The following is a 13,610-nucleotide window of genomic DNA, read 5'->3' on the forward strand; positions in this document are numbered from 1 at the left end:
TTCCACAAGGTTTAGGCTCCTGGAACCTTGTTTTAATCAAAGATAAAGATTTTAGGAGACTGATTGCTTATGGGAAATTGGAACTAACACTTGGTTATAAGTGAGGAACTCAGAGAAAATATCTGTTAGCTTTTATATATACTGCCTATTTACCATTCTATATTCCACAGACTGCTGAATTCTAGGAAGTGCTTTTTAAATCCTTCTTTCTTTCTTGGAAGAAAGGGTGTCACTGACCTCCAAGTCTCATTTTGTAGACAGAAATTCTACCTTTTCTTTTAAAAATGAAAACATAGATTAACTTCTGAGGTATAGGAATTAATGTAGTCCTGGCTGGTGTGAAAGGTTACTATGCTTGGCTGCTAATGAAAAGGTTAGTGGATGGAGCCGACCCAGAGGTGCCTCAGAAGATTGGCCCGTCATTTACATTAGGAAAGTTACCTCCTGGAGTACCAGTTCTGAAACAAAGGGGGCCCATGAGTGGGAACCAACTGGACAGCAGTGGTTAGGAAATGGAATAGGTTCAATAATTCTGGAAGAGTTTTCATTTTTATACAACTCTATGTGGATGATTTTTACAGAAATCATGTTGTTGCATTTACAGTAGCATGCTGTGATTAGTTACTTTTTCCAAAATATAAAAGTCAGTGATATAAAATCAAATATATTTTAGTTGATTCTTTTCATGTTCTTTTCTCATAAGCAATTATCTACTGGAAAGAAATTTATTAACTGAACAAAAAGGAATTTATTTACTCTTTTACCAATATGATGATAGTAAACAAATTTCAAAGCATTTGAACTGGTTATTTTAATTTCTGTCTTACTAGTTTTGTAGACATTTAATGAAGAATGGATTATAGAAAACATCAAATTGACTAAAAGAAAATCAGGGGATGGAAGTCTAATTAAATAAATAGAAAATAAGCACAATACATAATTTTTTTCAACAAGGAGAGAAACTAGTATAGCCTCTTTCTACCAGAGGGCTTACTAAATTCCTTAAAGCGCCTCCTTATCCTTAGCACACCCTCACTTTAGCTATTGAATTCTGTCCATTTTTTTGGTTAAAATAATGGAAACACACATGAAGGCTATGAATTTAGGACAGCTAAACTACCAAAAATACACAAATATTAGGAAGAGAACGAATGGGGAAAATCAGCTGCACCAAAGTAAGGATGGAAATGTCAAAAATGTGAGGTAATAAAAGGAGTTCTAGTGTCTTTGTGGGCAAGGTGTTCAGCTACTATACACAAGTTTGGTGGTTCAAACCTATGAGCGTCTCTGTTAGGGAAAATATGAGGCTGTGTGTTTCCATAAAGATTTACAGTCTCTCGTAAACCCAATGTAAGTTCACCCACTATGAGTCAAATTTGGCTTAATGGCAGGAGGTTTCACTGTGAGGTTATTTTTTGAGCTAATTTAAACAATTGCAACTATGAGAAAATAACGAGGTCACTTCCAGAGGAAACTGTGATGATTATTTTTGGAATTTATTTTTAATTACAAATTAATTTGGAATTTATTTAATTTTAAATTTAGAAAATGTTTCCATATAGAGTTAGAATACTTTTTTCCCTAGAATAAGATAATTTAAACAGGAAGAAATTCAACAGAAAGCAAAAATGGGAACCATATGATACCGATGATCTGTTAAGGCAATCTGTCTGAAACACTGATACAGTAAGATAAAACAAAAATAGTTAACAAGTTTCTTGTTTAGGTTTTTTATTTAGTTTCTAATTTCTTTCTTTTAAAAGGTGTTTATTACTTTTATCTTCAGGATATTTTTTAAACTATTAAAATTTAGGGCTTACTAACAATATAATTGTCTTAATTTGATGCTTCACTGTAGAGAAGTAATTATCTTTTTATAAAATAATAAGTCAACAAGTATTGCTACTGGGGTTTCGGTGCATATATCCACAGGTTTTCTCAAGGAAAAGTTTAAACACTGTGCAGCTGTGACTCACTGCAGACGAACTCTCCCAGGAATATACTTGCTTTAGGCTCATTAGAATTCCTCCAAGAAATAAAGGTAAGAAACATTGCAATCAAAGGCCTGGCTAACAAGGGATCTTATGGTCAGTCGCCAGCACTGTTGATTATGGCAACTGTTTTCGGGGGGATCCCAAGGGAGTCCTCTTGATAGAGCTTCTTGGGGACACAAGACAATGATGGTGGCTCACGACGAGGAAGTTTTATGAAAACTGAGAGCTACCGCAGTGAGACGTGTGCCAAGGAATTCCGACCATGAAGACAATGCACCTGTCCACTCTTCCAGGGCAGCAAGGGCTGCTCTAGGAGGACATCACCGTGAAACCTTACCGCATCCACTTTAGAGCCCTGGTCTTGCGCCTTCACACCTTCGTTCCCCAAACTCAAAGAACCTTTCGAAGGAACACAACTGGGATTGATACCCAAACTGCTGTCTGGACGGCAGTAATTTGTGAAGAGCAAAAACCTCTTTGAGGAAGGTAACACTGATCAAAACACCCTGCTCTGACGTGCACAGACCTAGATGGGGAATCGGTCAAGAAAGAATCCTTTCACATTCTGATTTTTTGATTAATGAAAACTTCTATGATTTTGTAGGAATGCTTTCTTTTAAAACTAACACTCCTAAATGTGTAAAATAATTTGATTAGAGCTTTGTCTCTCAGTGTATTTTCAGAGGATTAAAAGAATATTTTGTCCAAACAATGGCTGATTGTCACTTCAGCATTTTAAAATGAAATTGAATAAGCTGATCATTATCTAACTAGCATGAAGTATTGGGTATGTGATGTCATTTTCATCTTAATACTGGCATAATATTAAGAAAAGTTACTTATCCATTAAATGTGAGGGTAACAATACTTACCAACATGAAGGCTATTAGAACTAAATAGGAAAATGTATTTGAAGTAAATATGAGTAGAAGGTCACATAATGCATATGAACTATTTCAATGTTTTCACCTCTTGTTCACATAAATTAGCTATGACTTTCAATTATGCTAAAATGTTTGAGCATACGACTGGATCAAATTAGTTATTTAAGCTTTTTTTTTCATTTGGAGAAAAATTCATATAGATAAGACACAGGTTTGACCTTGGGTTAAACTTATCTTCTACACAGGTTAATAAAAATCTCATAAACTCATGTTTTATACATTTATACTATAACATTTTAAAAACCTGTTGTTTCACAATTTAAATAAGCTAGCACTAAAAAAATCTATCACAACTTATAGTAAGCAGCAAGAACACAATACATCCTAGTTCCCTTCCTTTGAATCTCAATAGGTAGACATGCGTATGGCAACCAGAGAAAACAGGTTGGTTGATAGGCTAGATTTTAGATTGATTGAGGAAAGAGACAGAAAGAAATGCAGAGATAGAGTTCACATGCCTTCATGAAGGCAATCTCCAAGTCAAATTATTATTTTTACATTGCTATAGATATTATTTTCTTAACACATGAGTATCTGCTGATTAACCGAATAACTCATCCAGCAACCCATTAATGAATTAAATACTGCTTCAGATGATCTTCTTAAAACCTTTTTTGTTTAATAAAATACCACGTTAGTTGATCTTTAAAAATCAGTCCTTGTCCCTCCTACATAACTCATCGTTTCCCACAGTATGACCTTCAAGTTCACAGGAGTCTTTTCCTACTCCTCAGAAGAGAAGTGGAAAGAACTTGTTTTACAAGAGATTTTTCCACTGATATTCTCACCCTTGACTAGATAAGAATTATTTCATGCATAATCTCCATTAGCATTATTACTAAATTTAGGCTTCTTTTAAAAGAAAAGTTATCTTTTGATGCCATGGTCTAATTTGAAAAAATAACTTTTCAGTAAAAATTATGTTTTCAAAAATAAATCATTTATTTTTATCTAGTGAATATTGTTCATTACCATCAAATAAATTCCTAAGTTGGTGGAAGGAAATGAATTAAAAACTTAGTGTGAAATTAGGTGCATGGCTTTGGGGACAATTACGTTTGTTTTTGATGAATAAAATTTCTCATAAAAATAACATAAATGCAAACTCGTTATGCACCTTTATGAATAGAATCCAATAAAGTATATATTAATCCTTGTACGTATCATATACACAAACATTTACAAACTGCTGCCGTGTGTAAAATTCCATACTGAAATCCAGCAACTCATTACTTAAAATGTGTGTAAAATACTCACATCAAATAACCAAAATCAACCAAGTACATTCAGGTTGCATCAAGGAAACCTAGGGACTATCCTAGTTCTGAATACTAGATAAGTATTCAAATTGCTCCCAATTAAAATAATTTGTAAATGCTTTGTAACAAAGTAAGTATTGTAAAATGTCAGAAAAAAATATATTTCTGGCATTTATTAATAAGGATCTGAGACTTCTTGTGAGGTAACCTTTCAGGTAAACTCAGCATAAGCTATATTCAGCACAGAAATACAATAGTGCATGCATATATTATTTCTGTAGAAAATAAACATACACACGTCAAAAATATTGCAGCAAATATCATAAAAATGTTTTTTAAACAAAACTACCCAAATGTCCTTCAATCTTCAGTTTACACCAGCAAAAAATAGCAGTTTTGGCATCCTTGAGGGATGCAAATTTGTGTTCCTGTGAAATGTTTTTTGAGTTTTGGTAAGAAACAAAAAATCTGAGGGGACAAGATCAGGGCGGTAGAGTGAATGAAGCAAGGTTTCTTGAATAAAGCCCCATAGGACAGCCCCGCTAACCCTGAAAAGCAGGTCTAGAGTCTTGATGGGGAAAATTTATTGGTGCAATCTTCCTGCTTCTTTTCCCACCAATATAACTTTTGATTTTCTTAAAACTTCATGGTGATTGTCCTTTAAGAACATCTGTCTAGATGACCCCCTGGGGCTCCCAAAGGCAGGCCCCATGGCTTTCTGAGGTCACTGACTTCTCTGCCTTGAATTGAATTGACCCAACAGATCACCTTGGAAGTTCATGGTTCTGATTGTACCTTTGTTTTGAAGATGCCCTAAAGAAACTAAGCCAACTGTATTATCGAAATTTGTCTGCTGGCACTCACTGATCACAGAAAAAGATCTTAAATCTGCTATTTTCATTTTATTTTATTGGGATCTACTGTGGGAGCAGATTGTCTTAAGATGAACTCTGAGAAAAGAGGACCTGGCAAAGTCTCTGAACTTGGAAATATTGGTACCAATGCCAAGAACCTAGAGCAGAATGCTGTCTTGGGCTGACAATTAACAGAGTGCGTTTACTGGACAGTCTAAATTTCATTTCCTTCTTCAAGTTGTACGGGACGACTACATTCCATGGCTTAGGCAAAGCCTGTGGGAAGTGGCTGACTATTAGCTGGGGAAGTAAGGCACTCGATGGTCTGATCTTCAACCAAGACAAGCACGTTCTCTCCTATTCTCAGGGAAATTGCTGAAACACTGCATTCTACAAGTAGCTTCCCCTCCAGGCCATAGAGAAAGCAGATAAACTAGTCTTCCTTCTTTGCTTGCCTTGAAAGAAATTGTGAGAACTGGTCATAGAACGCAGGATACGAGACGAGAGCTGCAGAGAAGCCTGCCCCTCCTAAGGAACTGGGCCTTCGAGCCTCTCATCCTGGACCTCCCTCGGGCCCGACTTTGTCTTGCGTCTCTGCTCTCTCTCAATTGAGACCATGTTCAGCTCCACTTGGTGTAATTTGTGAGCTGGTTCTCACAATGCACCTGCTCAGGTAGGAGCTGGAGCCCCAGTAGCAATACTTTTTGACAAATGTGCTGACATGCATGCAATGTGTGTTTGCATGTGTGTTATGTCAGGATACATAGATGCATACTGAATGTGCATATGTGTTGGTATTTCAACAGTATTTGAAAGTCAGAGCATTATTACACTTTTGTTGTCATTTCTGTAATTTTGTGAGCATTATTTCTGCAGAGTTTTGTATAATAGGACAATCATATAATAAGCAGAAATCTATTTACTATAAATTACCAAACAATAAATAACGCAGATGTTAATTTGTCATTTAAAAGAAAATGAAATAATTGGAAAAAATTCAACACTATGAATGTCTTAGAAGAATATTATTACATTCTGAAATTATTTCATTAGGTTTCTCAATTTTTACAACAGACCATAAAAAAACTGTTCACACTTAAATCTTACATATAATAATAACTTATTTCTCTTTGGGAAAAGATAAACACATAGTTGCTTTTTTTAAGCATAGAAACAATAAAATTAGTAAAATGGCAAATGAAGTAAACTGAGTCAAGAAGTTTCCGTTTACTTGATACCAATGAAAACTAGGATGACAACTAAAAGCAGCAGCCAAATCTGATGCTTGGCTATTATTTGGATTTCTTAAAAAAGAAATCTAAACTGAAAACAGGAGTGCACTGAAGAAAGCTATAGACTTCCAATAAAGTTATCACTTCACATAAATGTGAAATTTACCAAGTTCAATAGCATAAAGTAATATTTTATAATGCAATGAGCAAACGGATTCTCTAAAATTGGGAAAAGTTAAGAAACGTCATCCATGAAGATAAGAATAATCAAGTGACTTTGGTCCCATTCTCATTTCAAGAAAATTGAGGACGAATGACCTCTTTTTAATCTATTGTTACTGAGAAACTGAATTGCTGCTTGTCCTCTGGGACCGTCTTGGGATTTGCTGTTTCTTTTGATACATTATCAATGGTCCATTCCACTGGGGTCAACGGTAACTCTAGTTCTAGTAGGTCTATAATGCTTGCTTAAGCTTTACACTCGGTAGGCATTGGAAGGGCTCACTCACCTTGTTCAGGCGGTTGGCTTTTAGTTGAAGTAGTTTTCATCTTGAGTGCCTCCCTAACAGACATGTCACAGCAGGAGCCTTTGTTAGTGTCTTGGTCACTGTCAGCCTGATCACTGTCCCCGTGCCCACTGTCTCTCAGGCTGGCTCTTTCTGGGTCCTTAAACGTGGAGCTACTGAAATACATATAAAGAAAAAGAAGAGAAAGTGTTGTCTCTACGAGTTTCGATCTGAAGTATAGTCTCTTGCAAAGCAATTTTGACAGGAATGCAAATGGGGAAGCTGAGAAAGTTATTTAATAGGCCTTACCTTTGAACAAACTGCTGCCTGCTGCCCATGTAATTGGGCTCTGCGGGAAAATTGTCTGTCTGTGAAAGAGAAGGAAAAAAATACGTATAGTTGTACACTGGACAAATCTCCTGCAGAGCAACAAGATTTCCTAGTGGAAAAATGATTAATAATTCAAAAATTCCCTTAATCTTCAGATTTGTACATTTTAATTAAATGGGAAATTGCTGACATGCAATTATGTACTCAGAACAATTAAATGATTCCGGTCCACAAATTACCTGTTAAGGTAAACAATGAGCTGCCATCGCTGGCATTCGCTGTGAGCACCGGGATGGATAAGGCTGTCTGTGTATTTTCATTACGTAGATATGAAGATTGAATATTTGTGGGAGGAGTGAGAAAATGGCCTAATTTCTCCATATTAAAAGTGTGAATTATTAAATCATTCTCATTTTTAAAGGTAATTGCATCATCTGCTGGGACTCAGTGTCCTTCTGGATGTCACACGAAGTCACACCCTCCTCAGGGAAGAGGCAGAGGGCCTTTCCTCCACAGGCTGCCAGCAGCAAACCCCAGCCTGGCACAGGGGCTTGATCTCAGGTGTGCAAGTCGTTATCATGCACATTCCAACGATGGGCACTGTATTCAAATACTGCAATGAAAACAGGTGTTTGTTTTCCGTCACTGAAATCAAACAACAACAAAAACGAGTAACTTCATATCTTGAGAGTAAAGATATTGAGAAACAGGCTTTTTTTTGTTTTTTTCCCTGGTGGTGGTTTTCACTGCTTCCAGACTGACCTGGAGGTCGGCCAAGCAGAACTGAATTCTCCTTGTATCGTGAACAGAGTCTTTTGGAAAAAAGAGACTGGATCTTTCATAGATCCCGCTATACTGTACATTCAGACACACTACTTCTCCGTGCAGCTGACTCAGTGACAAAGCTCCTCTTGTGTTCTTCCCCACTTCATATCACACCATTATGCTCGGAAGCAGCCAGGGGTTTGCACGCGATCTTCTAGCACACAAGTGTCACTGATGCGGGAGCAGGCAATTCCTGAAGCAGAGGCCCTAGGTAAGGTTTAACCTGGTGTAATTGATATTTCTCTTCTTTTGTTAATCAGACTAATGAAAATCTAAGATTCATTGTACAACACATTGACGGTGTCTATTAGAATTTCAAAAGGGCAGGTTAAGCTGAATACTTCCAGTATTATATGTTTCACTCTCTGCTAGAAGTTTTGAGAAAGAACAAAACTCACAACTGTCTTAATCTGCCGTCTCTTATTGTTCAAATTCTTTCTCACTCGATATGAAAAATGAAGGTGAACAGAAAAGGCTTTGGATTTGCTGCTCATGCCTGACATTCGTTCACTGGTGGGGGAAGGCACTGGGGTTTTCCCCAGCACATTGTCCTAATCATCACTTTCAATGTTGCACCTCAATATTTGTGTCCATAATAACAAATGATGAATGTGTAACATTAAACTAATCAACTAATAACAAAAATTATTTTAACCAACACCAGGGGGGGAAATGTTGCCAAAATAATTTTGCCAGATTTAAAAATAAACCAAAATTAAGTAGAAATTGAGCATCAACGCATCTTGGCAACCTAGAATGTATCCCTTTAATTTGTTCAAAAACATGCAGCTTGCTGTTAAATAAAAGAAAGCATTAGTATCGTGAAATAATCCAGGAAAACAGAGGTTGCAGATTGCAGCGATAATGTAACATCAATGGAAAATAGAAGTGAATTACAAAATATAAAATCCATTATAAAATGTCTTAGGGCATTAAAGGTTTTCAGTTAAGTAAGTGTAGTTTCATAGCCTAGAGATTCTTCTTCAGTTATGTATGAGAAGGTAGAACATGAAAACTCTTCTAGTGGCAGTATATAAAATGCTTCATACTGCACAACTTCTAAGCAGTTCTGAAAAGATGAGAATTAAACAGGAAAAAAATTCATTCTCATGATGAATGAATGGCTGTTTTTTAAATGTATGTGGGCTCGTGGAAAGGAGTATTGGGTGAGCATGAGGCAATAGCTCTGCTACGAGCTATTGGGTGGATGAAGATGGAAAACAAGACAGGGAGAAAAGGAGAATGCTGGCAGGGGCAAAAGCAAAAGGTAAAGGGAGAAAGAGCATAAAAGGGAAAAAGGGAGAGAGGAAAACATAGGGGAGAAGAAAGTACAGCAGGAGGGAATGAAAAAGGAAGAGAAAAAAATTGGTTTATTATCTATTTTCTGCAAAGGGCCATTTTGAAAGCATGCTTAATGTGTAGAAAAACAGGTATTAATTATTAATGCCTGCATTAATTCATTAAAGTAGGCAGTGATGTAGGAGATTACATATACATATGTATGACATATATGGTAATATGTATGATATTAATGAAGTGGCCTTTAACAAACAGATAACTAATTTAGTATTCAAAAAGTATACTACTTTTAATGTATAAAGTCACATTTTCATTATCTCATCTCCAAGATTACCTGAAACCTCATTCAAAGTAATCTGGATATAAAATACCAGCATTTGCAAAGAAAGATGGTGCAAGGGGGGGAGGGAAGCCATATGTATGTATAGTTAATGGTCGAAGAAGGGCATGCAGATTTTCCACCATTATGTTCTAAATATTTATTCCTCATTTACACTTTTGTAAATATAAACGTTTAGGCCCTAGAAAAAAGCTAAGCCTGAGGTCAGATATTATAACCTTTTAGATAACTGCAAAATAATTAAATATGCTATTTCTATATCTAGAAAATTTAATGTCCATATAAACTGATTGCTATAATATTTGCACTTCAAATTCAAGTTAAACACAATAACTTCAAACTGTTACCTTGAAAATATGTCTTAAAAATTGTACTTCAAATCTGTGAGTTGTTGTTATAAGAATTCTCAAAATAGACTGTAAAAACTTTAGGATGTTGTGATCTTTTTCATACTTACAATCAGGAATAAACTAAGGAATGAAAATGTTGTGTTTTTTGTCAACGTGATCATTTTCCCATAGAAGAGCAGTTATGGACTTGAAATAGGCAATGGCCTCTTGTAAGTATTCTTGTTGTTACTTCACATGTTGAAGGTAATAAAAACCTGATGTTTCTTCCCGGTGTCCATGGAACACACACTTATCAATAAATAAGCAAGTGCACTATTTTTAAGTGGATTCAATCAGAAATATATGAATGGTCTCTTCGATGATGTGCCTTTATGAATTTCTATACCATTATGTATTTACAAAAAATTGTAGTAAATATATAATATCTAATTTCAAAAGTTTTATCTTCAGGATGCAAAAATAATTTTTTTCTAAAATAAAATATATCCTACAATATTCTTATATTACTAAACTCTGAAAAGCATATTAAGTGATTTATCAATTACTGTATAAAACCAGATATAAAAATATTTTCTACTTTAAATAGTAAAAATAGAAAATACATCAAACACTTGTCAAAATTCAACATCTATACACAATAAAAATACTCAGCACACTAGGAATGTAAGGAAATTATTTCAATTGTATAAAGGTTGTGTCAATCAAAGAAAGGACAACCAACATATTACTTAGTGGTGATCTCAGAAGCTTTCCTTCTAAGATCACGGACCAGCGGGAGATGAAAGCTCTCCATACTTGCCACTGCTATTCAGCTGAACTAGGAACCTTAAGTTCAACAGATTGAAAAAAAAAAAAAGACTTACAAAATGCAGAAAAGGAAGAAGAAAACTCCCTCGTCAGAAATAACATAATTAATTTGTGCCAAAAATAACCAAATAATTAAAACAAGCAAACAATAAAAGCAATACAATCATCTCCTATAATGAATAAATGAGTTCATATTATTTTTTTGTACATCCAGGGTCAACACTATTAAATTAAATCTAGCTCTGAAATTTAACACCAAATGATTGGAGACTGAAATTTCAAAAGTAACAAAAGTTATATGACCTCCCACAAATCCATATTTATCTATATATCTAAAAAACAAAAAACATAAAAGTATAGGTTCTGCATGCAGGACACTACAAAGAGCAGATAAAAATACCCAAGATTTAACTAAAGGCATATAATGTATTTATTAATTAGAAAGTCCAACATAATTGGGATGGCAATGCTCATCAAATGATCTACAACTTGACAAAATTTCATTTAAATTCCCAGCAGAACTTTTTGTATATACAGACAAGACTATTGGTCAACTGAATTTTTATAAAACTGCAAAGACAACTTGGTGGATAATTCAACGGAAAGCAACCTCAACTAAGACTTCACACTTTATCCTCTCCCCACAAAAGACAAATAAACAAAAACACTGTCAAGAGGAATTCTATCTGCAGCTCCGGGAGAGGGTCATATCTGATTGGAGCATATGGGAGTAGATGAAGGGGGAGTTGGAGAGAGTGGAGCACATCCTGGCCTACCAGGCCCTGAGGTTGATGACCCCCAACTATAGCAGCCGGTCCACAGAGAGGACCACATGGCCAGCCCCACTATGAGATATGACACCCCTCACTGACCCATGGCCCTGCAGGGCACAGCACCTGAGACACAGTGTGGGAATTGCGCCCGACCTGATCCTACTACACCCAGGCAAAGCACTGAGGGAGTGCAGCAGAACAGCAAGGGAATGGAGCGGCAATGAAATGCTGAAAGTGGACTTTGGGGCCAGGGCGTGGTGCCCCAACAGACTGGACTGGAAAACACTCCTAAAGGCCAACAAACAATCCTTGAACTAACTACAAGCTTTTCTTTCTTGAAGTGTTTTGTTTTGTTCTTTGTCAGTGGTTTGTTGCTGTTTTGATGCATACTGTTGCTTGGTTTTGCTCTGTCTTGTTTTTGTGCGTGTTATTATCTCTGCAGGTCTGTCTAAATAAGATAGGCTAGATGAACTATCTGGAGGAAAAACAATGGGACCGACAGTTCTGGGGGAACATGGGATAGGGGGAGGTGGGGGGTAAAGAAGTGGTGTTCACAAACCCAGGGACAAGGGAACAACAAGGGGTCCAAATTGGCGGTGAGGTGGGTGTGGCAGGCCTGGTAGGGAATGATCATGGGTAAGGTAATGAAGAGGTATAGCTGACCCAGGTGGGAACGGAGCATGATAGTGGGGCAGGAGGAAAGTCAAGGGAAATAGAGGAAATAGCTAGAAGGCAAAGGGCATTTATAAAGGTCTAGACAAAGACATGTACATATGCAAATATATATATGAGGATGGGGAAATAGATCTATGTGCCTATATTTATAGGTTTAGTATTAATGTGGTGGAAGGACCTTGAGCCTCTACTCAAGCACTCCCTCGATGCATGAATACTTTCTTCTATTAAATTGGCATTCTATGATGCTCACTCTCCCAACACAACCGCTGAAGACAAAGAGGGTGAACAAGCAAATACGGTGAAGAAAGCTGATGGTACCTGGCCATCAAAAGAGATAGCATCTGGGGTCTTAAAGGCTTGAAGATAAACAAGTGGCCATCTAGCTCAGAAGCAACAAAGCCCACATGGAAGAACACACCATCTTGTATGATCACGTGGTTCCAAAGGGATCAGTTATCAGGCATCAAAGAAGAAAAAAATCTTATCATTGGTTGCACACCTCCATGATATGATCGCTGAGGACAAACGGGAGCATAAGCACATGTGGTGAAGAAAGCTGATGGTGCCTGGCTATCAAAAGAGATAATGTCTGGGGTCTTAAAGGTTTGAAGGTAAACAAGCGGCTATCTAGCTCAGCTGCAACAAAGCCCACATGGAAAAGCACACCAGCCTGTGCGATCACGAGGTGTCGAAGGGATCAGGTATAAGGCATCATCAGAAAAAAAAAATCTTACCATAGTGAATGAAGGGGGAGTGCAGAGTGGAGACCCAAGACCCATTTGTCGGGCACTGGAGATCCCCTTACAGAGGGGTCTAGAGGAGGAGATGAATCAGTCAGGGTGTGATGTAGCACCGATGAAGAATACAGCTTTCCTCCAGTTCCTAAATGCTTCCTGCCCCACAACTACCATGATCTGAATTCTACCTTGCAAGTCTGGATAGAGTAGAAGATGTACACTGGTGCAGATAGGTGCTGAAAACACAGAGAATCTAGGGAGGATGATACCTTCAGGACCAGGGTTGTGAGGGGTGATACTGGGAGGGTACAGGAAGAGTGGGTTGGAAAGAGGAAACTGATTACGAGGATCTACATGTGACCTCCTTCCTGCGGGACAGACAACAGAAAAGAGGTGAAGGGAGACATTGGACAGGACAAGATGTGACAAAATAATAATTTATAAATTATCAAGGGCTCATGAGGGAGGTGGGAGTGGGGAGGGAGGGGAAAAAGGAGGACCCAATGCAAAGGGCTTAAGTGAAGAACAAATGCTTTGAAAATGATGAGGGCAAAGAATGTACAGATGTGCTTTACACAATTGATGTATATATGGATTGTGATTAGAGTTGTATGGGGTGCTAATAAAATGTTTTAAAAATAAAGGAATTCTAGTTGGGCAAATAGGTCTTAAACATGATAAC

At 36.9% G+C, this 13,610-nt stretch overlaps 1 protein-coding gene across 4 annotated transcripts in view; it reads right to left on the reverse strand.

Annotated features, from left to right (window-relative positions):
• The window catches only part of PCDH17 (protocadherin 17), a 163,285-nt gene that overhangs the window by 115,391 nt on the left and 34,284 nt on the right, over positions 1-13,610 (reverse strand). For 3 of the 4 annotated variants that reach the window (XM_075563006.1, XM_075563004.1, XM_075563002.1), the window contains 2 exons: positions 7,099-7,157; positions 6,793-6,965 (listed from right to left, as the gene is read on the reverse strand). In XM_075563006.1, coding sequence (XP_075419121.1) covers positions 6,793-6,965; positions 7,099-7,157 — 232 coding nt within the window. The remainder of the gene's footprint in view (positions 1-6,792; positions 6,966-7,098; positions 7,158-13,610) is intronic. The other variant, XM_075563003.1, reaches the window with a different exon arrangement.

This window comes from Tenrec ecaudatus, chromosome 11 (assembly GCF_050624435.1).
Source record: "Tenrec ecaudatus isolate mTenEca1 chromosome 11, mTenEca1.hap1, whole genome shotgun sequence".
In the NCBI taxonomy this organism is placed as follows: domain Eukaryota; kingdom Metazoa; phylum Chordata; class Mammalia; order Afrosoricida; family Tenrecidae; genus Tenrec; species Tenrec ecaudatus.